We start from the raw sequence: 22,114 nt of genomic DNA, 5'->3' as shown, positions 1-22,114 counted from the left end.
GCAATCCATTTTGTTATGGACATACACTGGGCTTATTTCTGAAAAACCTGACAGAGTGCTAGACCTGTCTCTCTTTCAGGCTGCAAAAGAACTCAAAAGAGGATACCTATTCAGTCACAAATGAAAGAGAAATTCCAGCTGGGGCTTTCAGATGGCTCTCCTACACCCTCTGGTGGACAAAGGGGAGTGATGGTTTCATTTTCAAATGGTATTTTTTTGGGGAAAAACGTCCTATAGCACAGCGTCAGAGGGGTTTTCACCACCCTTCCCAGGAATGAAACTGAAATCATATAACCATTTCAAACACATCATAAGTGACTCACTAGTAAAAGTGTCCACTCAAAGCACAGGATGTGCTCAGGTCTGCCACTCAGACTCCTTCCTGTGTCGCCCTGCGCTGGTACAAGGGTGGCAGAAGTGAGCAATCTGATTAACTACTGTCCACTCGGAATCAGAAGGGCAAATATAGATTTGTTCCGTCGTTGGGGAAAACGAACGTCCATATGTCCATATCTCGTACGTTCCTAAAATATTTTATTTGGACAACAAAGAAAACGTTTCCATCTGCAACACTCATTGTCCATGTTCAGTGGTTCCTGCCCCTCGCCTCTCTCGCCCCCCCGGCTCACCTTTCCCCCCACGCTGTCGGGACGTCCCGAGTCGCGGTCGGAGGACTTGCCGCTGGCCAGGCTGTCCAGGGAGTGGCAGGATGTGGCCTCGAACAGCACCTCATAGGGGCTCTCTTCCTCTGGCCGTGGTACCATCCCAGACATCAGCTCCGAGACCTGCTGCTCCACCTCACCTGCAGGACAGGTGGCAAACAAAGGCAGTGAGGAGACGCCCCGGAGACGCCGAGACAGCGAGACGCCGAGGCCCGCGCCCCGGAGACGCCGAGACAGCGAGACGCCGAGGCCCGCGCCCCGGAGACGCCGAGACAGCATATGCCGAGGCCCGCGTCCCAGAGACGCAGAGACAGCGAGACGCCGAGATGCAGAGTCACGCGCCACAGAGACGCAGAGACAGCGAGACGCCGAGGCCCGCGCCACGGAGACGCCAACACGCCAAAGCCTGCGCCAGGGAGAGACGGCGAAAAAGCGAGACGCCGAGGCCTGCACCGGCGAGACAGCGAGACAGGGAGACGCCAAAACCCACGCCACAGAGGTGCAGAGGACTGAACAGAAAGAAGGAGAGAGAGAGAGTTTACCCAGAGAGATGCTGACACACTGGTAGAAACATTGATCCTGAGTGAAGTACTTATCCATCGGCTTCAGGAACTGGAGAGAAACTGACACATCAAGGACACAATGACTTACAGGAACCAACAGCACTGAAGCCGGGACAGATGTTAAAGGGGACCAGACAAGCTGTCCAAATTAGTCTGCAGTGTCTCTGTGGAGCCACCACCCATTAGTACGGGAGAAGGATCTAGATTTGTTATTCAACGTTAACCCTACCTTTTGACCTGGGACTCACTTACCTTTTGACCTGAGACTTAGATTCTCCTGACTGGCTGAAACCAAGGGTGGGAGAGGAGCCTTCTGGGATTCTCCACTACATCCTGTCATGTGAGCTGTGAGTCACAGAAAATAAAGCTTCTCTGACTTCACCGAGATCATAGCCAGTGTCGAGGTCATGAGCGCAGTGTGCAATTCAATTCAAAGTAAAAAAAGGTAAAAGCAGAACTTTTTTCTATGAGAAAAGAGAATGAGGGTCTTCAGCTATGAAGCACTGGGGCTGGAGGCCAATGAGAAAATCCAGTTTGCTGCTTTAAGTGTTGGTGGACCAGTTGGTGTCACTGCTCCCTGTGGATCAGGCTGTCCAGACCAATGCCCCAGTATTGGTTCAGCCATTTCATCTTCCGAGACTCTGTAAGCTCCACAGCCCCCAACAGGAACAGTCAGCAGGGCCTGACGAAGTGGCGCGCCTCTCACAGTCGCGCTCTCTGGGGTGACGGGGAATCCCCAAGGTTCGAGAAACCCTGGACAGACTAACTTCAATCTGGCCCCCTGTGAGGTTGGAGCCAAGTGACACGATCCGGGCTCTGACGGGAGAGAGCACCGAACACCGCTCCGGAGCCCCAGGGCCGATGTCCAGACGCCATACCTCCAGGCCGCCAAGTATGGTCTTGACTTCCCCTGTGGCAGCTCCCGTGTGGAGAGAGAGAAGCAGTGCTGCTCTGCTGGGTACCCCTGCCCACTGCCCAGCGGGCCTCACTGCATGCCACAAGGTAAGAGAAGGAGAGAGCAGGAGTGCCAGAGGAGCAGGCAGAGAGCACCTGCCCTGTGCCGGTAGAGAGCTTGGTAAGAAGGGCTCTTTACAGGGCAATTCCAACACTGGGAGGCAGTGTAAAATACTTTAGAATCTTTACCTTCAATTAGAAAAATAGAGACCGCGACCTGTAACAGTGGGAAGAGTTTAACGGAACCACACCCCCTTAAGATGGGAGGGGCGCTGGCCCAGGATCTCACCCTGAATGAGAGCTGCTATCTCCCGGCTCTTCTGAGAGGGCATTTCTCTGACCGTGTCCAGCGCCGTCAGGCCCTTGTTGTCCGCAATGTTCACGGTGATGCCTGTGGACACACAGGCAGAGGGAAAAATGGGAGTTTAGGCTGCTCACTGAGACAGACTTCATTGCCGTGAACTCCCATCACTCCTGTGAGAAAGGGAATAGTGGCACATGGGGGTATTTTGCTGAACATTTCCATTCAGTCGAAAGCAGCAAGGAAGGGTATCCTCTGGGTGGGAAGTCTTGTCTATTGACAGGCAGACAGGCAGACACACAGACACACACCAGAGACAATTTACAGAAGCCAATTAATCTACCGGCATGTCTTCAATCTGTGGGGGGAAACCATGGCGCCCAGAGGAAACCCACATTAAGAACATGCAAACTCCACACAGACAGCACCCAAGGAATTGAACCTAGGGCCCTAGCACTGCAAGGCAGCAATGTTAACCACTGCGTCACCCTTCCACAAATCTACGTTTGGAATCAAGACGTTACATACAGAGACAGATAGACACAGACAGAAATGCACAAAGAACTCGATAGACAAAGAATGTTAGAACTCAAATACAAAGATAAGCAGACCAAAAAAAATAGATTAAAATGACCAGGTTTTGTATGTCTGGTTATTACCAGTTATTCTTCTCAATAACAAAAAAAAAGACAGTGCAAAGAGGTGACTGATTCTTGGTTTGGCTGAGATCTGCTGACTGATTGCCTGAGCTGCATGAACACCAGAGGACAGGACAGAGGAAGCAGAGCTGTGGACCGGACCCTCTAAACTCCACTCTAAACCCAGAGCCAGCACCCATAACACCCTGCAGCTCACCACTGGCAGCCCACTGAAGCTCAGGAGGGGTGAGCCTGGCCAGTACCTGGATGGGGGACCTCCTGGGAAAGGTTCCTGCTGGAAGAGGTGTTAGTGAGGGCCAGTAGGGGACGCTCACCCCGTGGTCTGTGTGGGTTCTTAAGCCCCAGTTTAGTGACAGGAAAGTGATAATGTAAAAAGTCGTCGTCCTCCGTCTGAGACTTAAAACCGAGGTCCCGACTCTCTGTGGTCATTAAATATTCCAGGTGTTACCCTGGCGTCCTGGCCAAATTTGCCACATCTCTGATTAATCCCCATCTCTGAACTGGCTTCATCACTCTGTTCTCCTCCCCACTGATAGCTGATGTGTGGTGAGGGTACTGGTCACTATGGCTGCCGTCACATCATCCAGGTGGGGCTGCACACTGGTGGTGGTGGAGGGGAGACCCCATTACCTGTAAAGCGCTTTGAGTGGAGTGTCCAGGAAAGCGCTATATGAGTGTAAGCCATTATTATTTTTAAAACCATGTTAAAACAAGGCAGCAAAAAAAAAACTAGAAGATAGGCCGACCTGCGCTCAGGAGCTTCTGCACGACGTCCTTCTTCCCGAAGAGCGCGGCCTCGTGCAGAGCGCTCCCCTTCTCCGTCTGGAAAACAGAGCCGTTAAGAACGTGGAAGAGGGCAGGGGAGCACAGGACAGGAGAAATACGACGCGATAATACTTCACTGTCTGATTTCCCGGAAACCTGCCTTGTGTCAGAGCAGTGACTTACAAAGAACATACAAACCGTACATGAAAAAATTACAATAAATATTACATAAAGGATATCAACACACACACACACACATCTTCAGCACCACTCCTACAACTTATGAGAACTTGGAAGTTTACTCCCCCACAATCACCCATAAGCCCCTTTAATTATACAAACCCCCTTCATTTTAGCACCAATCCACTGCCTGCGCTGGCCCACAGACCAGTACTCCTTTACCGAGCAGTCTGAATGAGTGTGGGATACAGGAACTCCTCATTCTGTCCCCACTGACCCCACCGCGCGCCCCCCTCACCTGGTAGTTGATGTCCATGCCGGCGTCCAGGAGCACCTCCACCACGGCCAGGTGGCCGTTGCGGGCCGCCAGGTGCAGGGGGGTGTGCTTCTTGGTGTTGCAGCTCAGCAGGTTGGGGTGGGCGTTGAGCAGCAGCTTGACCACCTCCAGCCGGCCGTACAGGGCGGCCAGGTCCAGGGGCGTCTCGAACTTGTTGTTCCTCATGGTGGGGTCGGTCAGCTCCTCCAGCAGGAGGCGCACCACCTCCGAGTGGCCGTACTGGGCCGCGCAGTGCAAGGCTGTCTCGTTGTCGTTGTTCTGGGGGGGGACGGGGGACGCGGGGACGGCACAAAGGAAACAAAAGGAGGAGGAAGAGATCAGCTATCGCCGTCGGCCTAGAGCTGCACGCCTCTGTGATGGAGTTGAACAAACGCACATCATCATGATGACAATAACACTCATCGGACAGATACTTCTTCCTAGAAGGGTTGCTGTGACACTATTCCAGAAGCAGTGGGGGTAGGGGCTATACCCTACACAAGATACCAGTCCATTACTGACTCACACAGGCATTAATAACCCAGCCCGCAGGTTGTTAGAAGGCAGGAGGAAACTGGAGCACCCAGAGAAAACCCATGCAGAGACAGGAAGAACATGCAAACTCCACACAGAAGGTACTGTGGGAAAGAATCAATGCCAGGACTCAAGTGCTGTGAGGCTACATAAACACCATTCTACTGTACAGCCCATAATAATTTTTTTCAGTTGTAATCACATTTTTCATCCCCGAGAAACAAAGATCAAAATATCGAGCTGCTGCTGAATGAATGAACGCACTGGTCTGTGCCGACCGCAGAACGAGAGCGAGGGGTGGAAACAAACCCTAGAGGCTCATGTGCAATTATCTAGTCACTCAGATCACGCTCGTCGGGTCACGCTACCTCTCGCAAAGGTTAGCTTCTTAAAGTGCACAGACAACGTCAAGTGTGCCTTTCCAGTTTTAGAAACCTCTCAAAGTTTGCAAAACTGTGCAAAAGCAACATACAGTATGAGAATAGCTAACATGCCCTGCAGGTGATGGTGTTTAATGAGCACAACAGCACTGGAATCTGGGAGATCACTTCCAATCTAAGTTTTTATGTCAGCCAGCAGTTCAGCATTTCTTTAGAATTCTGCAGTGGTTCGTTTAGCTAATAATTAGTTGCCTTTGCTTTAACCTCTGGATAGACGGAACTCCCCACAGTGACAAACCGCACACTGATGGGGGCCCTGACCCGATTGCAAAATTAGTGAGCGGCTTATCTGCAGTGCAAAACACCGTAGACGTTGCAGATAAAGACCGGAAGCTGGATCCAGTACTTTGGTGTTCCTCCGGGCTGGAAATCAGCAGCACTGCTGTCATTCCCGGGATTTGGGAATAAGCTGTAGGATGAAGAGAGGCATGGGGTGGGAGTGCAGCAGAAGGCTGGCACCTTTGCAAGGACACTGCCAGGGAAACCAGGATCAGAAAACCTTTGGCAAGCACCGGCAGTAATTCCCATCAGCAAGAGACACAGGAAAGAAAAGCACGGTTATACAGCTCCACCGTGATCTCGGCTAGGCGCACACACACAGTAAGTGATGACCTCAGCTCTGAACTCTCTTTGCACTTTCCAATTCAAAACTAGGTAGCGATCATTTTGAATACACTTACTCTTTGGCTTAGAAGCAGAACTTTTAGACAGGAGATCTGAACAATGCCCACCACAACACTGTAAGGGAAAAAAAGAACTGTGCAGAAGGCGAGGTGAAAGCAAGCAATAATAAGATGGAAAACCAGAAACAGTAACTGCTTAAGTGCCTAAGCAACTGCATATAGTACCAGGAGACGCATCTAAAAGGATTCTCAAAGATCCTCCTGTTCAGGACATCCAGATATAGCATCCCAATCGAGGACTTTTTAAAAGTCTCACTGAAAAAGGTTAGTTTAGCTTTTCAAGGATCAATCGGTGTTGTTACACAGGCCGCTTAACAAGTTTGTTCTCAAGCACAATTCTCTACAGTTCAGTCCCTTTTCTGATGTAACTCGGATACGCTCTTCTGAGAACATCGGTGAAGCCCAGCAGGTCCGGAAAAGATAGAAAGCAAATAAATTGACCTCAGCCCTTCCCTATAGTACTCTCACACACACCATGAGCAACACAGGTGTCTGGTGATGCCACTAAAGCCAACTCAGGCAAGGCCACATTCGCAGAGACAAGGTGGAGATTTATCTGGTACAGAAAACTGCACTAAATCACACTGATCACGGTGCTCAAGATGAAGATTTACTGTGGGGCAAAACTCTATTCAATTCCTAGACCTCAGCTGCTGCAGGTTCTGACACTTTAACCCTACAGGTCAAGACGAAATAGCACCACTGTTGTCCTGGGTCACGGCTTGGGGCAGTGGCAAGAGGGAAACTACAGCACTGCGTGCCCAAGTCTGTGATCTTGCGCCACCATCTGGATTGTGGCAGAACTGAAAGGTGCTCTAGCCCCTAACTATAAGAGGCCCCAGCCACCAGCTCCCCCCACCCTCCCTGGAACGGTGAGCTGTGAAAAGGCAATGAGCTATTTTGGTTTCTTCATTCTAAAAGTGTAATCCTTCCCTGTCTGGAACTGTCTGTAGAGCTCACCAGTCACCACTAGAGGGCGATATTTACCTTTCTTGTCCTCAAATCTCTTGCTCTTTCCTCCACCTCTTACCTTCTAAAACACAGAAGATGAAGATGCTGAATCTATCCAGAATGCTTTGTGACCATCAGGATGCCCATTCTACCAAAGGTCTTAAAGCAACCTGAGACCCAAGAGGAAGAGTTTGCTCCAGATCTATCAGAACATATACAGGGCACTGGAGCGAGGAATGCCCAGAAGACGCACACAGCACAGTGCAGATTCTTCTATACTGATGTAATTTTCTAAGTTTCAAAATGCAGGACAGTGCAAGGACACAGAAGCTTTTATAAAATTACACCTTGTTTTCAGGTGTTACATAGACTATGGTATACAGTCTTGGCTACCCTGCTCCACAAAAAGACACTACTGCAATTGGTCCAAAGAAGAACAATCTGGCATATTCCCGAGTTTATTCTATACTGACAGGCTGGAAGCTGAATCATCTTGAACAGAAAAGACGATGAAGGGGACATGGGTATTCAAAACCCTGAAAGGCCCTGACACAGTCAACCCAATAGGCTTGTTCAGTATCAACAGAGAAGCTTAAACCAAAGGAGACAAACAAACACTAAGATAGAGAGCTGCTAAATCTGAAAACAGGAGGCACTCATTTACACAAACGGTTGCCGATGTCTGGAACAAGCTGCCAAAAATCTTTGCTGAAGCTGATGCTTTAAAAAACAGCTGGATACAATCCTCTGATTAATTTTGTTCCGGGTTCCGAAATCCACAAAAAGTCCAGCCAAATTAAAGAGTCCTAAACACTACTCAACCGGGTTGCCTACAAACACATTGACATAAGGTTGTACTGAGCTGTATGGCTAACTTACTGGAAAAATCTCATTCTTACCTAACTAGGGAGAGCATATTGAGCACTGAACACGTTGAATTATCACTGAACTTTTTCCACACAGGAGGTTAAGGAAAGGTGTAGTGAGCACCTGACCATGTTGAAAAACTGTTGTGTGCAAATGTTTAGGCCAAAATGTACATTGCAGTGCTCATGTGACATCTTTCTGCAAATTTTAATGCACAATTATTTATTTACGGTTTTGTAGATATTCAAAACTATGTAATGAATATGCAAAAGTCTGGGCACCCTGTCAGTCAGTACTGAGTAACACCTCCACTTGCAGAAATCACAGCTTCCAAACAATTCCTGTAGCCAACTAAAAGAAAAAAAATCAGATACACCCTATTTGTTTAGCCACTAAAATCAACGGAGTATTAAAAAAAAGTAATCCTGACACAAAGCCTGTGTTTAGCCTTTGGCACATTTGCTTTTGCCAATTTTGGGCTTTCCTCCCGCCCTATGTAATCATCCTCAGGTCACCAAATGACACGCCACTTCAGAGCTTCGGTGATCAGGAATCCCTACAGACATGGAGGACAGCGTGGTCAAGCAGCGTGCAGGCGGTCAGCACTGTGGATCGGTGCCACTCCGGTCCTAGAACGGTCTTTTCTCTCAGGTGAGAGCAGGCCTCACCGGCAGCCCTGAAGACAAGTCTGCCACAACTCAGCCTCTCAGTCCCTCCGCCCTCCGCTTAAACACACACACACTCCCTGTCTCAGACTGCAACAGCAGGTAACAAACCCCGCAGGGACCTCTCACTTCCTGAAGCAGGAGGGCGCCAGGTGACAGATAGCCCGAGAGCAGGCCACAGCTTGAGGGGAACAAAACAGCAATGACACCTGCTATTCAGAAGGGTTTGAAGGGGTCTAGCCTCTGGTGAAACACCATCACCGAGGCCAACACTGGCCTGTTGGGCCAGTTAAATCACCTTTTTTTCCCTTTTTTTTCCCAGAGAAATACTGTTTTAGTCAAATAGCTAATGTTGACAGGGGAAAGGCCTCCATACGCCTCCAAATCTGTATTACTAAGGACGAAGATGTCTGAGGAAAAGGACAATTGGTTAAAAATCACCAGCTTCCTCTTCTAACTGATGTCTCCCTGCAGGCAGCTCGGCATGCTTCTCTCCCTCTCCGACAGGAGGATAAGTAATCACTCCACAGCCCAGCTGAGAAATGAAAAAGGCCCCCTCGAGCAGCTCAGAGCTTGTCGTCGTCTCAGACAAAAGAAAATGCCATTTCCCAATCTGTAATGCACTAGCAACTGCTTTGTTTACTGTCCCATTCTCGAGTACAATTTTCAAGGAAGTGAACCACGTACTCTGCAGGTCTGCTTCAGAAAAACTGGGCAGTCTAGGTAGGAAAAAAAAGAACTTTGTTCTAGGCCAGTAAAAGGGACCGATTCGAACCTGATAAATCTCATTTTCAACCCGACACTTGAGCTAGGATCTCAGCTGAGGATCTCCATTTTTCATGCAGAAGCTGGCGCAGAGAAACTCACCCTGACTGACAGCTGTGCCGGCGTATCACCCTGGGAGCAAGATGGCCAAGCACTGGAACAAGATCTGATTTTCTGTATGCCTTGAGCCCAGCCTCAACCCTCATTGCTGCCAAATAACGACTCCTGACAACCTGGCACTACAGCTCCCGAGCAATGTATTCAGCACAATCCTGTCCTACTCTAACTTGCCCAGATAAGCTACAGAAACCGAAAAGCCTCTTGTTTCTAACTGTTCTTTGCTCCTTGTGGCCCACAGTTAACTTTTCTTTGAGCTGCACTATTGAATATGTGATTATATTCTGAAATCACCAGAATCACTGCAATTGAAACCCGATGAAAGCTAATCAGCTAGTTGTGTGATTTGGAAGGCAAATGCTATAAATAAATCCAATCCATTCTTTTATGTTTTCATTTGTAATTACTTTTCAGAATGGCAGCTCATTTTTCACTTGAAGGTTACATGTTACTATGTGTAAGTAAAGGTAACAAATTCTGATTTCATACATCTTGATTTCAGGCTGTTAGGGCACAAAATGTGTTAGTTTGGAAAGGGTGTTCAGACTTTCTATAAGCACTGTATTTCCCTGTGTGCTACCCTGTTCATTTGGAAGACCCTCTGCTGATCACCTTCACCTGCTGCTACAATCTCTGACCAGCACAGGGGTAATGCGACCTTGTGCACTGTATACACACAGTCCACTGACACACCCCTTCTTGGCACCAACTGGAGGCGTGGCGCAATATTGCAGGCAGCTGGCAAGGGCAAGGTGTGGATCTTGGCCTGACTGACTCAAGCTCAACCAGCCCTGTGGAGATCTGGCCAATCAACCGCCACTGTGCAGGGAATCCTGGTCCCCATCGGCCAGCAGTATAGCCCAGGCTCAGACCAGCGTCAGGGCCAAGAGCAGGGCTGGTCAGGGAGTGTTCTGTCACAGGTGGGGCACCTAGAAACTGGCTCAGGACTCAAGACTAGTGTAAAATCCTGGGGTTTGGTAAAATGTTTCAGGCATTCATGTGAAGGACAACAGAGCTTTCACTGGCCGATTATCAAACTTTATTGATAAAACCAAAACAAAAACTAGCTGACCAAACCAGAAGAAGACAAAGAATCAAACTAACGGACACAGTGCGAGCCTGCATTCTCTCCTCAACCGTCCACACCACACTTTTCCCTGGGTCAGAGATTAAATAAAACTTCACTCGCACCAAACAAATTACGACATACTGAACACTGAACATGTTAACCCAAATATGTCTCACACTAGCAATAACCCAGACTAGGCAGCAGAGAAGAAAACCACACTGCAATGGTAAAGGGCATCAACTTGAACATGATGAACCTCATTTGAAATTTCAATGACTGTCCAGCTCGGCACTGTGGAGTTTCTACATTTGAAGTGGAAGTACATTATCCAAGCCCAGACAGAAACGCCATTTTTAACTTTTGCAGCTCATACTGCAGAGGCCTTTGGTTGCTGCTGGAGGACAGGCAGACAACAAAGAGCAGCAGGGGGCGCTAGTGAGCGCCCAGCCAATTGAGCCCCCTGCCTGGCATCAGACTGCACTGCATGGTGACTGAGGTAACACACTGTTCCAAACAGTCTATCTCCATTCAAACTGCAACTGAGATGTCACATTCCTCGGATTCTAGTGCAGTGGCAGCTTCCATTGAACTAGATTCCAGACAGCAAACCCTAGCCACCATTACAAAAAGGAGGCTCCTGATTAACAATCGTTCTGCCTTAAACCCAAGTACAGCATCTCTGTTGTCTGAATGCTGTGCGTAAGGGTTTTTGCTGTCATAGCAAGTGTTGCCAGCCAACTCAGCCACGTATAATCCTGCCAAGGGCTCAGACTGTCATCTGGTTCATGATCGCAGGCCACAGGCTCGCTGCAGTGTTCACACGGAACAAGTTCGAAAAACTGCAGCAGCGATCAAAACACACAACAGGAGATACTGGGTCATGGGGCTACCCCGTGTCTATCAATACATAAGAACCTGCAGTCACTTTTAAGTGCCTGGAGAGAGAGAGGGAGCAAATGTGCATTTTAAAGCTTGCTAACCGCAGCCGAAGGAATGCCCAGTCTAATGAACACACTCTCCCAGCAGGGAGCAATATGTGGTCACGCTTTCCAAAAATACAACCCCAGGAGCCCAATCCTTCTGAAAACTGGAGGAGCGGCTGGGACAAGGAAGTTCAATCCGGCGCACCGTGACCCCTCAACTGAAGAGGCCCTGCTGGGGAGCCAGGCTGGGATTGAGCTGCCTGTATTTCAAAGCAAAAGCCCAGAGCGCTGTTCTATTTCCCACTCACTCGTCAGCGTCACCTGGAAACGTGCAGTGGGTCTCCAGCTCCTTGGTGCTGCAAATGATAAGGCACACTGATGAAGAACCTCTAGACCACAGCATGCCTGACTCGTCGCCACACGGCTGCCCATCGCCCTCCATGTGACCCAAAGCTCCTGCTGTTGCCTAGATTTGCCTCTAAGTGTCCCTGGCTACACAGAGCTGCCTTCCCCTCCGCAATTTGAGTTCTATTTTAAACTTCGTATCCAGTTAGAAGTGACACCAGTGGGATTCGGCGAGCGGGTATTGTTTGCAGAGTTCATGGTGACCAGCAACACGGCAGCTGACAGACCAGAGGACACGATCACCCTCAAGAGGGAAGAGAAATCAAACTAAACCAGGGCCGACCAGAGTGCGGGTCTGCACAGAGCACCTGTCATTAACCTGTCCTGGTCACACACTGTAGGACAGACACTCTGAAATCTTTGACTCCTGGACGGTTGTGTTAAGACATATGTACAGGGAATTTTTACTTCCCTACTCCAGGGGCTCTCTCCCAGATCAGCGGGGGCGATCACACAGCGTCTCTCGCTTGCGGTCCTGGCTGTCACTGTGGGAACGGTATGTACATGGAAATCGCCATCTTTCAGCAGGGCACTTGCCCAACAGCTGTGGGTTGAAAAGCACACCCTCAAAATCAACTGACCTTGGAAGCGCAAAGAATCAGGTGACCGTGTGTGTGTGTATGGGGTGGGGACATTTCAGGCTATTAATATTCTCTTTCCCATCTGCGTTTGTTTTACAACTGCAGTTCAAGCTACCATATACAGATGTTCTCATCCAAAGCTTCCCGAGTGGGCTTCTGAACAGTCCAAAACTTAAAACCATCAGGAGGGCCAAGGTAAAGATTTGGAAAAGTGGACACTTAACAAGTTGTTTCAGAGCCTATTATAACAGCTAAATCTTGTGTGCAACCAACCCAAGAAAGCACCCATAATCCTCTTCTACGCTGTGAAACTATGTAGCTGAAATAACCTCCCACGCCCTCTACGATCTTGGTACTCACCCAAGAACAAGCCCTAATCACAGGCTGGACAGCCCAGTCCAGTGAGTCTGGTCAACAGCATAAAGACGTAGCATTGGACCCAAGGACAAAGGTCATTGAGCCACTGTGAGACCTGTACTGTAAGGAAGGAGGCAGGCTTTGTCACCTGGCCCAGGGATTGCTGCAGTATATCATTCAGTGTATCATTCAAACCCTGAGTCACAGCTTCTGGGCTAGCAGTTTTCTATCAACTATCAAAAAGCCTAGCCTAACAGGATTCTAGAAAATAAGGGGGACTTGATTCAAATATCCAGATTCCTCAAAGGATTTAACAAGGTGCGCCCCTCGAACCTCAGGATCAACAGGGATATACAAACCAGAGAATTTTTCTCCACAAAGGGTGGTGGGTGTCTGGAACGAGCCTTGCTCTTGAAGCCCATTCTTTAAAGAAAGTGCTGTACAAGATCCACCAATCAAGACAGGAGGCACTTCTTTACAAAAAGGGAGGTGGGAGTGTGGAACAAAGATGCCCAGCCATGTTGTTGAAGCTGATACTTTTAAGAAACGGAAGGCCGAGATCCTCAATATCAAGCAAGATAAGTTCAGCACATGTAAAAAGTCATCAACTCCACTCCGAATGCAAAAATCACAGACTGAAAACATGAACTGCTATGAATCCTTATGCCTTTATGAATGATATGCATATATTCAGGAGTGTCTGGTGTTTATATGAGCAAAAAGAACTCAGAAAGTCTAACTTCTAACTGTAACTGCACAATGAAAACACTGTTAATAAAGCACCATCTCATGTCTGAGAAGGTTTCAGCTCTTGCATTACTTTCAAGTTCAAGAGCACTGCACCTTTAACTTACATCCCGACAGGCTCGATAACTGCAAGTCCAGCAGGTTTTAAAACAGGCTAGTGTTGGACTACCTCCACAAAGCTGGAGTTCACCTTACAAAGGAGAAGCCAAAAGGGACAAGAGGCTTAAATCAAGAAGCCCATCAAGTTATATTACTTTTACAAGTCAGAGAAGGAGAAAGCGGACATGGTTGTATTTCAAACAAGGCACGAAAGACGACGAATGATGTCCTTTTTTTTTTTTACACGGATCTGCCAACACCTTAGTAATTAGGCCGGCTACAGTAAAATTGGCCTTGTAGTATAATGGGCTCCCTGCAGAGCACTATAAAATAGCACAGCAGTATCTCCTGAGGGACCTGGGGCGACAGCATGCAGCATGCTCAAGGTAGCAATTCCTGGGGTAGTGGCTGCGTTTCTTAAAGGCAAACAATCCTTTAACCCGTAACTACCGACTGCTGCATTTAAAATCGATTCCAGTTTGCAATTAAGACTCGGAGAAGCAGAATACCCCCCCTTCCCCGCTCCCTGCTTTATTGAGATTATAGAATTCCTCACGGATATGCAGAGGAAAAAGACTTCCCAGCGAGAAGGATGCTCTTCCCCTGTTTCCCTCTCTCCCTTGAACGTAACTAGGCGCTCCTCTCAGTCTCTCATCATCTCTCCTGCCACGATCAACCAGCCATTTCTCAGTCCTGGGAGGTTAATTAACTATGTCCCTCTCTCCCAGTAACTGGCAAGCCATTTCCTTAAAGAGATGAGCAGAGACCTCTGTTGTTTCTGATTAATGTGCACAATAAAAGGCTTTAGCTTGAAGTACATCTGCATTACACAAAGAAGAATCTACTGTATGAGCTCCCTTCCGTATTTTTCATTCTTAAACAGACTCTGCTCTTTGACCTCTAGGGACTCAGTCAGAAGTTAAGAACCTCGCCCTAAGTCTGTTAAAACCTACACTGGGATGGAGAAGGCGGTCCATGTTCCACACTGCTTGTCCTGGACTCTCAGTTAGGGCGAAAGACTCACTCACAACTTCTCAAGGACGGGCTGCTTGTATCTGGGCCTCATCAGTTTTGACCAGACCGATGAAAAGGCTGAAAGGAAAACTGGAATTCTGAGCTCGGGTTACAAGTCAGACAGCTTTGGTTTTGCCAAGTTACCAACTTTGGTCTGAGCGTCTCAGTGTTTCTTGGTGCTGAGCGCCTGTATTGTACATAAATAACAGCCAAGTGACTTGTCGTTAGGCAGGAAACCTACAGCGGCAGACTTGTGCTGTACAGGTAGCCATTATTTCTGCATGGCAACGTTTCTTATGGATAGAGAGAGGGAAAAGATTCCCTAGTGGGAATGATATACAATTCCTCCTTTAAATAGGGCAGCTCGCTTGCTAGAACAGTCCAGTGCGTTGTGTTCGAGACACACCTGTCTATTTCGCAGCTCCCAGTTTGAGGTTGCTGTGATTTCAGATTGTAGTTTACCAGTCTCCCATTCATTTTCTATCCACTTTCCGCTGGTGAAGGTTGCAGTGGTAACAGGCTGGGCACAGCAGACCAGACTTCCCTCTCCCCAGCATTCGGTCACATTGTCACTACCCAGAGCTCGTGACCATCGAGAGCTTTCCATCCGAAACTGCAGCTCCTGTTTCGTCACCACAGTTCGGCACAGCCTGCGCACTACCATTCTCATGAAAGCCTATGTATCTTTGCCCCCATGCTGTCAGTGGGTAGGTAGTGTAAGATGACCAGGGGAAGGGTCATTTGTAACCGGTATTTCCGGAACGAAACACTTAATATACATGATATAGACCTGAGCAAGATGGCCGCCAAGGAGAACCAGCTAACCCGCTTTTGGAAAAGGCCTATGCAGCGAAACAATGAGACACGGGTGAGCTACATCAGAAAACAAAATATAAATTACCCTTTACCTGGCCGTCTTACATTAGGGAGGTGTGGTCTTGTTTTAGAGACCATGCGTGACCTCAGCTCTGACTAAAGGGAAGACCTGGCCCTGGATTCCTGACTCTGGAATCCTGACTCCAAAGCTCAGCTCCCAGAATCCTTTTTTGTGGCCATTTCTAGGGAAGAACACAGCCAACAACACACAATTCTAATCAAGCCTGAACTGACAGCGGCCAAGGGTCAAATATCGGTTTAAGATCTGGTTGCGGAGAGACGAGACTGGAAAGGTTTGAGGAAGGAAGAATTGCGGACAATCCAGTGGCTTTAACTTTGGGGAATTTTAATTAAACAGGGAAGGTGAGGGAGCATACCTGTTACCCCTCTGGCACTGCATGGCCCATCTAAACACTCCAGTAACAGCGAGAGGCACTGCAGAACCAGTGCAGGTCATTCCACAGACCTAAACCCTCTTTGCAAAACAGCGGCTTCCTGCTCTAACATCAGCCCACCTAGACGCTGCCAACGTTTCGACTTTTTGCAGGGATCTAGGAAACATAAAATTGCAATGCGCAAAACTAAATGAGGTTGTTGAAAAAGTTTCTTCCTACAGTAGGAGCTCCTGTGCACAATGCAAACACCTTCACTAGAATGCTGGAGTAAGTTTTTTTATGCTGTGGCAGTGCTAAGGATGTACATCTGGATGATTCACATGAGAGTGAGCAAACAGCACAGCGCTGATCTCCTGAGCTTCAAATCACAGGTCTTAAAGCAGGGCCTGCTGGCCCAAGAAAGCTGCCTGGTTCAAAGAGATGCCACCCCCACCAACTGATGCATCTTTAAACAGTTCTAATCAGTCATTAGATATCCAACAGTGCATCCGATCGCAATCAGAGCCGATTGGCGGCACACCTGTCCATTAGGGTAGTTGCCATTAAGGTAACAAGAGATGAGCGGAATTTTTTAAAATTTTTTAAAGTAAACTTTTTGCAGAAACATAAGTTACAATGCAACCTCAATGCAATCCTTCTTTAACGGGAAGGATCTGTAATCAGAAGAAGATTTCTCTGAAACTCGGTCTTCAGCAACCTGTGTGCGGTTAACGCCAGCGATTCTCAGCAGGAGGACGTGACACCATCCCTGGAGAGATGGCTTTGCTCGAAATGTCAGTCTGCAAAAAAAACAGCTGTCAAATCACCAAGCAGTCAAGTGGGTTATCCCTCCACCAGCCCCAGAGAGAGTCGAGCAGCGTTTAAGACTGACCCGAGGATGCCAAGCCAATGACCCCAGAACCCAACAGAGCGTGGCGTCAAGAGAGCTGGGGAGCAAAGTGAGGGAGGGGCGCCGGCTGGCAAACTGGGTACACACCTTGGCATTAATATACGGGTCAAAGGGGCCGCAGCGTTTGAATTCTTTGTGGTCTACACAGCTCTAGGAGGAGAGAGAAGATGAGGCAATGTTCAAAACAGGCAGGGCTCACAGCGGTGGTGCAGACACAGGACAGGGAACAAATTCACAAATGGAGAAAAATCAGGGAAAAGGAACAACGCAGCACAAGTGGAATGAAGAGAGCAGCCATCGTGTGGAAGCAGATGGGACAAGCCCAGTACACAACCACATAGCTTTTACTAAGACATCAGTGGATATACTGGTCAGATAGGGGTGGGTTTTTATATAGGTCATTCTTCTAGGCTGCAATACCTTGGGATCAAAGGTTACCTGCCCCCCAAGAGCTCTAACATTAATGGTAAAATAGAAAATGTTTCTTTAAGGAAATCATCTGGGCTGTTTTTTTTTAATTATTTTAAGCACGGGTCACCCATGGGCGCCTAGCACAGATAGCTGCTCGTTTCACACTGGGACGACGCTAACAGGATTTCTTGGTCGCCCGCTCAGCGGATTTCAGGCTGCGGAGAAGATAAATCCGAAATGAGCTGGAGGTACGGGGGGTGGGGGGGTGGGAATCAAGCCGTGAAACCACTTCTCTGGCACAGTATTTCACGTAGTACCTTTCAGAGTCGGCTGCAGCTGCTAACACAGTGTCAGTGATGTTAAACTCAGTGCAGGGTCAATGGGCTTTGATCTAGGTCTTCTGAAACAAGTGCAGACACTTTTGGACCAAAACAAAACACAGAATAGGAACACTTGGCGGAAAGGTAGATTTGAGAGATACAAGGCTTTTATAGAGACAAAAAGAACGCAGGGCTTCAGTTTTCATGTATTAAAGAGAAGAGGACATACAATAGGGCCATAAATGCCTACAGCTGCCGCTTTCCACTCACCTGTGAAGGACCAACCACTCATCACTTACAAATCCAGATCACGATACAGCAAGGACAGCAAGCTTGAATTTTTTTTCCCCGCAATGGGAGCAACTATGGGATTTGAGCGATTTTGCGTTTAAATAGAGTACAGAGCCAACCCAACCTAGAGGACAGTGCAGTAACTCCAGGCCTGCAGCTGGGTGGACTCTCTCTCCGGCTAACAGCCTGACAGAACCCTGCCTTTTCTGCCGGCGTGCACACCCCACGAGGAGCCGACAGGTGACGGCAGGAGAGGACGGCCGGAATTTAACCAAAATAAAAATGCGACTGTAGGAAGAGGCCGTGTGGAGGAAGTGGCCGCTGGTGAAGCAGCACTCCGCGAGGTTTAATTTCTGCACTGCTGCCACTACTCAGCAGCCTTATAAGACAGGAGGCAGCAGTTGTAATAAACAGTGCGTTTTCTGCATCACCACTGCCATCGCCAATGCAATGCTGCCTGAGTCTTCCCTACAGGCCCTTGTAAGAGGTCAGGTGTCCAGTGATGTCTGATTGGCCACCTGTGTGAAGCCGTGTTTCACAGACTGGAGACCCCAGAGCAATAAGACACTACCCTGCATGTGTCCGACAGATCACCAATGTCACAAGCATTTAGCACGTTCTCCCACATATCCCACCTCAGGAATGCCTTCCATCTCTTGTGAGACACTTCCAGCACTACTAACGGCCTGATCCCAACACATGCTTAGTCAAAGAACACAGAAGTTGAGCCCTTGAAAAACGCCTTTACCACTGTGCACAGCATGTTTTAAAACATGCAAATCAGACTTTTTTTTTAGGACGTGAGTCTCTGCAGATGTGGTTATACTGCTGAATCAGAAACCGACAGCAGAAAACAGACCACTTAGGGAAGTCCTCATGGTCCCAGTGTCCCTCAGTTTTTGCTCCAAGTTCTTGACTGTTTAATTGGCCCCAGGTTGAAAAGCTAATCTCCTATTTTGACTTGTTTAAATTGTTTTCAGTTCTGTGACTGTAAGGGCTTTTGCACTGCTCTACAGATATTTGTAACTCAAAAGCTTATTTTTTTACAAGCAGAAGCCAATGAAGAAGGTCCCCATTAAATGATATTATTACAGGTTCCAGTGGGGGGGGGTAGAAAGGAGAACTGTGGCTGGTGAGCCTTGTTCTGCCACTTGAAGACTCAACAGCTGAAATATGTTTCTTCTTTGAACTTTTCAGTGTGGAACGAACCTCTGTTTGGTCCTTTTTAAGCTATTATTAGTTCAATAAAGGGCTAGATTAAGCCGCCGAGAGTCCAGCAGGAAAGATCTAGGGTAAATACTGGGGATTAAAGAACTCAGACTGGACCTTTGACATTGGCCTCACACTGGTTGTCCACAGTTGCCCTCAAGGATTCGGACAGAGGCCCAGATCTAACTCGGCCATGACAACCACAACCAGCAGGCCCCAGCTCTGTTGACGTGGTACATAATGCAGCTTTGAAAACTATATTAAAGAGCTAAATCGTTGAGGTCCCTTTTTATGCCCTTTTACGAGCTGCAAAATAACAGCGGATGCAAGCAGGCGATTTTTCCTCCTCCAGAACCGATCCCAAGAAAGGGCTTCCCCAGGAGGGAGAGAAATGAGACCCGTTTTAAAACGCTCAGAGGAAGTCTAAAATCAGCATCCTGCAGGGAAAGAGTTCTGTTACAGCTTCGCCACATTGTTCCCACGTGCACAATCTCAGCATGGAGGCAAAGTGGTCAGGCCGACACGCTAACTTTGACCCAGCCACCGGCCGCAAGCAGCACACCAGTGGGCTCCTCCTCCTGCCCACTGGAGACCCAGAAGCCGGTGCCGGGTCAGTAGTGTGCGAGTGGCGGTCGTGACCAAGCGGGAGAGAGTGCGAAGGCTTTCAGACCTGCTCGTTGAGTTTGGGGTGCGAGAGGCCCTGGTGAATCAGCAGCCTGACGATCTGCTGGTCCCCCTTCCAGGCGGCCAGGTGGAGAGGGTAGCAGCCCTTGTTGTCGGCGATGTTCGTCAGGGCCTCGTTCCGCAGGAGAGCCTCCACGACCTCACTGGGGAGACAGCAGGGGTGGGGTGGGGGGGGAACAGTTACACTCCTGCGCTCCGGGCTGCGCAGCACCCAGATCTGAGATACCACCTCATCCCGCAGATCCCTGCCCGTCGTGCAGCAGGGACAACAGGACGCAGAAAAGGTCGTAACCGAGAGGCATTCCGAGCCTTCGGATGTATGTGGATTATGGACTGAAGAACTGCAATGAGATTCTAGAGGAGACAAGCCTGCAGCTGCTGCAACAACTTACGGTGGCAGACCTGCAGGAGGCGCCCTTCCTTCTTCAACAGATGTATAAAATGTATGCCCTGTTACAGCAGCTGGGGACATCGTGCTATGGACAGGGCCTCTACCAGTTAACAGTATGGCTCAGCTGCATTTTGGTATTTATAGATCTGAGCTTGCTATCAGGAGAGCTGTCCCCTGTGTGCTGGCTAAATCTGAACAGGAGTTTTCTCAATCTGTCCTACATAAATCTGTTCTTGCATTTAAAACTGGCAAAGTCACTACAAACTCTGCCACCCCTTATAATAAGTGTATGAGCTGGAGGCACAAAAAGGGGCAGTTTTCTCCCCTCCAGAGGGGACTGTACTTCTCTCCTGTCTCCAGATACAAACAGAGATCCTTCTGGGTGCAAGATGCAATAGATTTGCAAAGTGCAACTGCGGCAGCTAAGCGACATCGGCTCTTCACAGATGGAGGAGTACTGACGTTTGCTCCAGTTCCCGCCACAGGAAGCCAATCAAGAGGTCTTATTCCACCAGATAAGTCAACTGGAAAAACATTTTAATTTAAAAAGCGACGATCTGGCCAGGCAGCTAGATCTACTGCGTCAGCCCACACAGATGACAACACAGCATCATCACATCGAGGATCAATCAAGATCGCTCAGAAAACGCACAATCGCAGAGCGCTTTGAGAGATGACCGCCAGCCCTGCCCGTAAAATTGTGCTCAGAAAGCACGTGACCCAATTTTAACTTCAGCCCTAAGCTATTCAAATCACTGGCAGCCACAAAGTGCAAAGAGGGAGCTGATCTGAGACTAAGACTGACCACAGGAACCTTCTACACTTCCTCTATCTGGGGGGTGGGGTGGGGGGACGACAAGTCTGCTCTGCCCATAAGCAGACTAACACTGAGCACCAAGCTGGTCTCAGGACCCCCAGCAAGAGCAGTGAACGTGCTATCTTCGAATGAGGCCAGCTGAATGACTCTTCTAAGTGTTCAAATGTGAGGTTTACGATAGCCGAATTCTGCCCTCCATCAGGGTTTTTAATGACAAGAGTCTGAACCTCATGCAGGTATGGAAAGACACAAGAGACTAAAGGCTTTAAAGCTGTCGCTAACACGACACAAACACAGCAGCACAGAAAACATGCTCAAACAAATGACTGTCAGATCGTATAAACCTAGGCCACTGCAGTACAGATAGATCATAAATTCCACAATTCATCGTGAAAAATACATCAATAAGTGGTTTAGGATATTAATGATTAGACTTTGATGGTATTTTACTAGAACAATAGGTGTATCTTCTCCTTCTGTGAAAGCCAACCTAGTGTCTGAGCACACGTTGGCTCTGCAGGAGGTTTGACGTGCTCCAGACAGAGAACGACACAAGAGGAACGCGCGGAGCTCACCTGTGTCCGTTGAGGGCGGCGTGATGTAGGGGGGTGTATCCCGTACTGTCCACACAGTTGACATTGGGGCCCCTCCAGATGCTGCAAAGACAGACCACATGGTTACTTAACAGACCCCGCGTTGCTGGACGGCCCCGGGAAGATGGGCACAGGGGTTCCCCGAATTGAGAACAGCCAGGAAAGGTAACAGGAGAGTCTCAGTGCCTGACGGGAGAAGCAATTTGGACCCACCGACCCCACCCAGCTCTGTCTGACCCCTCCCAGTTACCACAGTTTATTAATGCCATCCAGAAGTTTCTAGCTGCTTCTTGCATTTCAGAGTCGCTAGGCAGCCGGAGCTTATCCTAGCAAGCAATAGGCTCAAGACAGGGTACACCCTGACAGGATACCACTCCATAGCGGGGCAGACACACACATGCCAGAGCCAAATTTTGCCCCAAGCCAACTTAACCTTCCAGTATGTTCTTTAGACTGCGGGAGGAAACCCACATAAAGACCAGGGAGAACATTAAAACTCCACACAGACAGCACCCACAGGTGAGGAATTGAACCCAGGCCCCAGCGCTGCAAGGCAGCAATGCTAACCTCTGCACCTCTGTGCCACCCTTTATCAATGTCTCTCAGAAAAACCATAGCATC

The 22,114-nt window shown here is 48.7% G+C and overlaps 1 protein-coding gene across 10 annotated transcripts in view; it reads right to left on the bottom strand.

Moving 5' to 3' along the window:
• LOC102698879 (ankyrin repeat and SAM domain-containing protein 1A) overlaps nt 1-22,114 on the bottom strand; it is a 131,229-nt gene that overhangs the window by 85,576 nt on the left and 23,539 nt on the right. For 8 of the 10 annotated variants that reach the window (XM_069190253.1, XM_069190254.1, XM_069190258.1 and 5 more), the window contains exons 2-9: nt 21,476-21,556; nt 19,679-19,835; nt 16,865-16,927; nt 4,383-4,679; nt 3,886-3,961; nt 2,469-2,570; nt 1,478-1,570; nt 630-802 (exon numbers count right to left, since the gene is read on the bottom strand). In XM_069190253.1, the coding sequence (XP_069046354.1) occupies nt 630-802; nt 1,478-1,570; nt 2,469-2,570; nt 3,886-3,961; nt 4,383-4,679; nt 16,865-16,927; nt 19,679-19,835; nt 21,476-21,556 (1,042 nt within the window). The remainder of the gene's footprint in view (nt 1-629; nt 803-1,477; nt 1,571-2,468; nt 2,571-3,885; nt 3,962-4,382; nt 4,680-16,864; nt 16,928-19,678; nt 19,836-21,475; nt 21,557-22,114) is intronic. The other 2 variants (XM_069190257.1, XM_069190256.1) reach the window with 2 other exon arrangements.

The sequence above is a fragment of the Lepisosteus oculatus genome, chromosome 5, assembly GCF_040954835.1.
Source record: "Lepisosteus oculatus isolate fLepOcu1 chromosome 5, fLepOcu1.hap2, whole genome shotgun sequence".
Lineage (NCBI taxonomy): Eukaryota > Metazoa > Chordata > Actinopteri > Semionotiformes > Lepisosteidae > Lepisosteus > Lepisosteus oculatus.
This window is presented reverse-complemented; position numbering and strand designations above follow the sequence as displayed.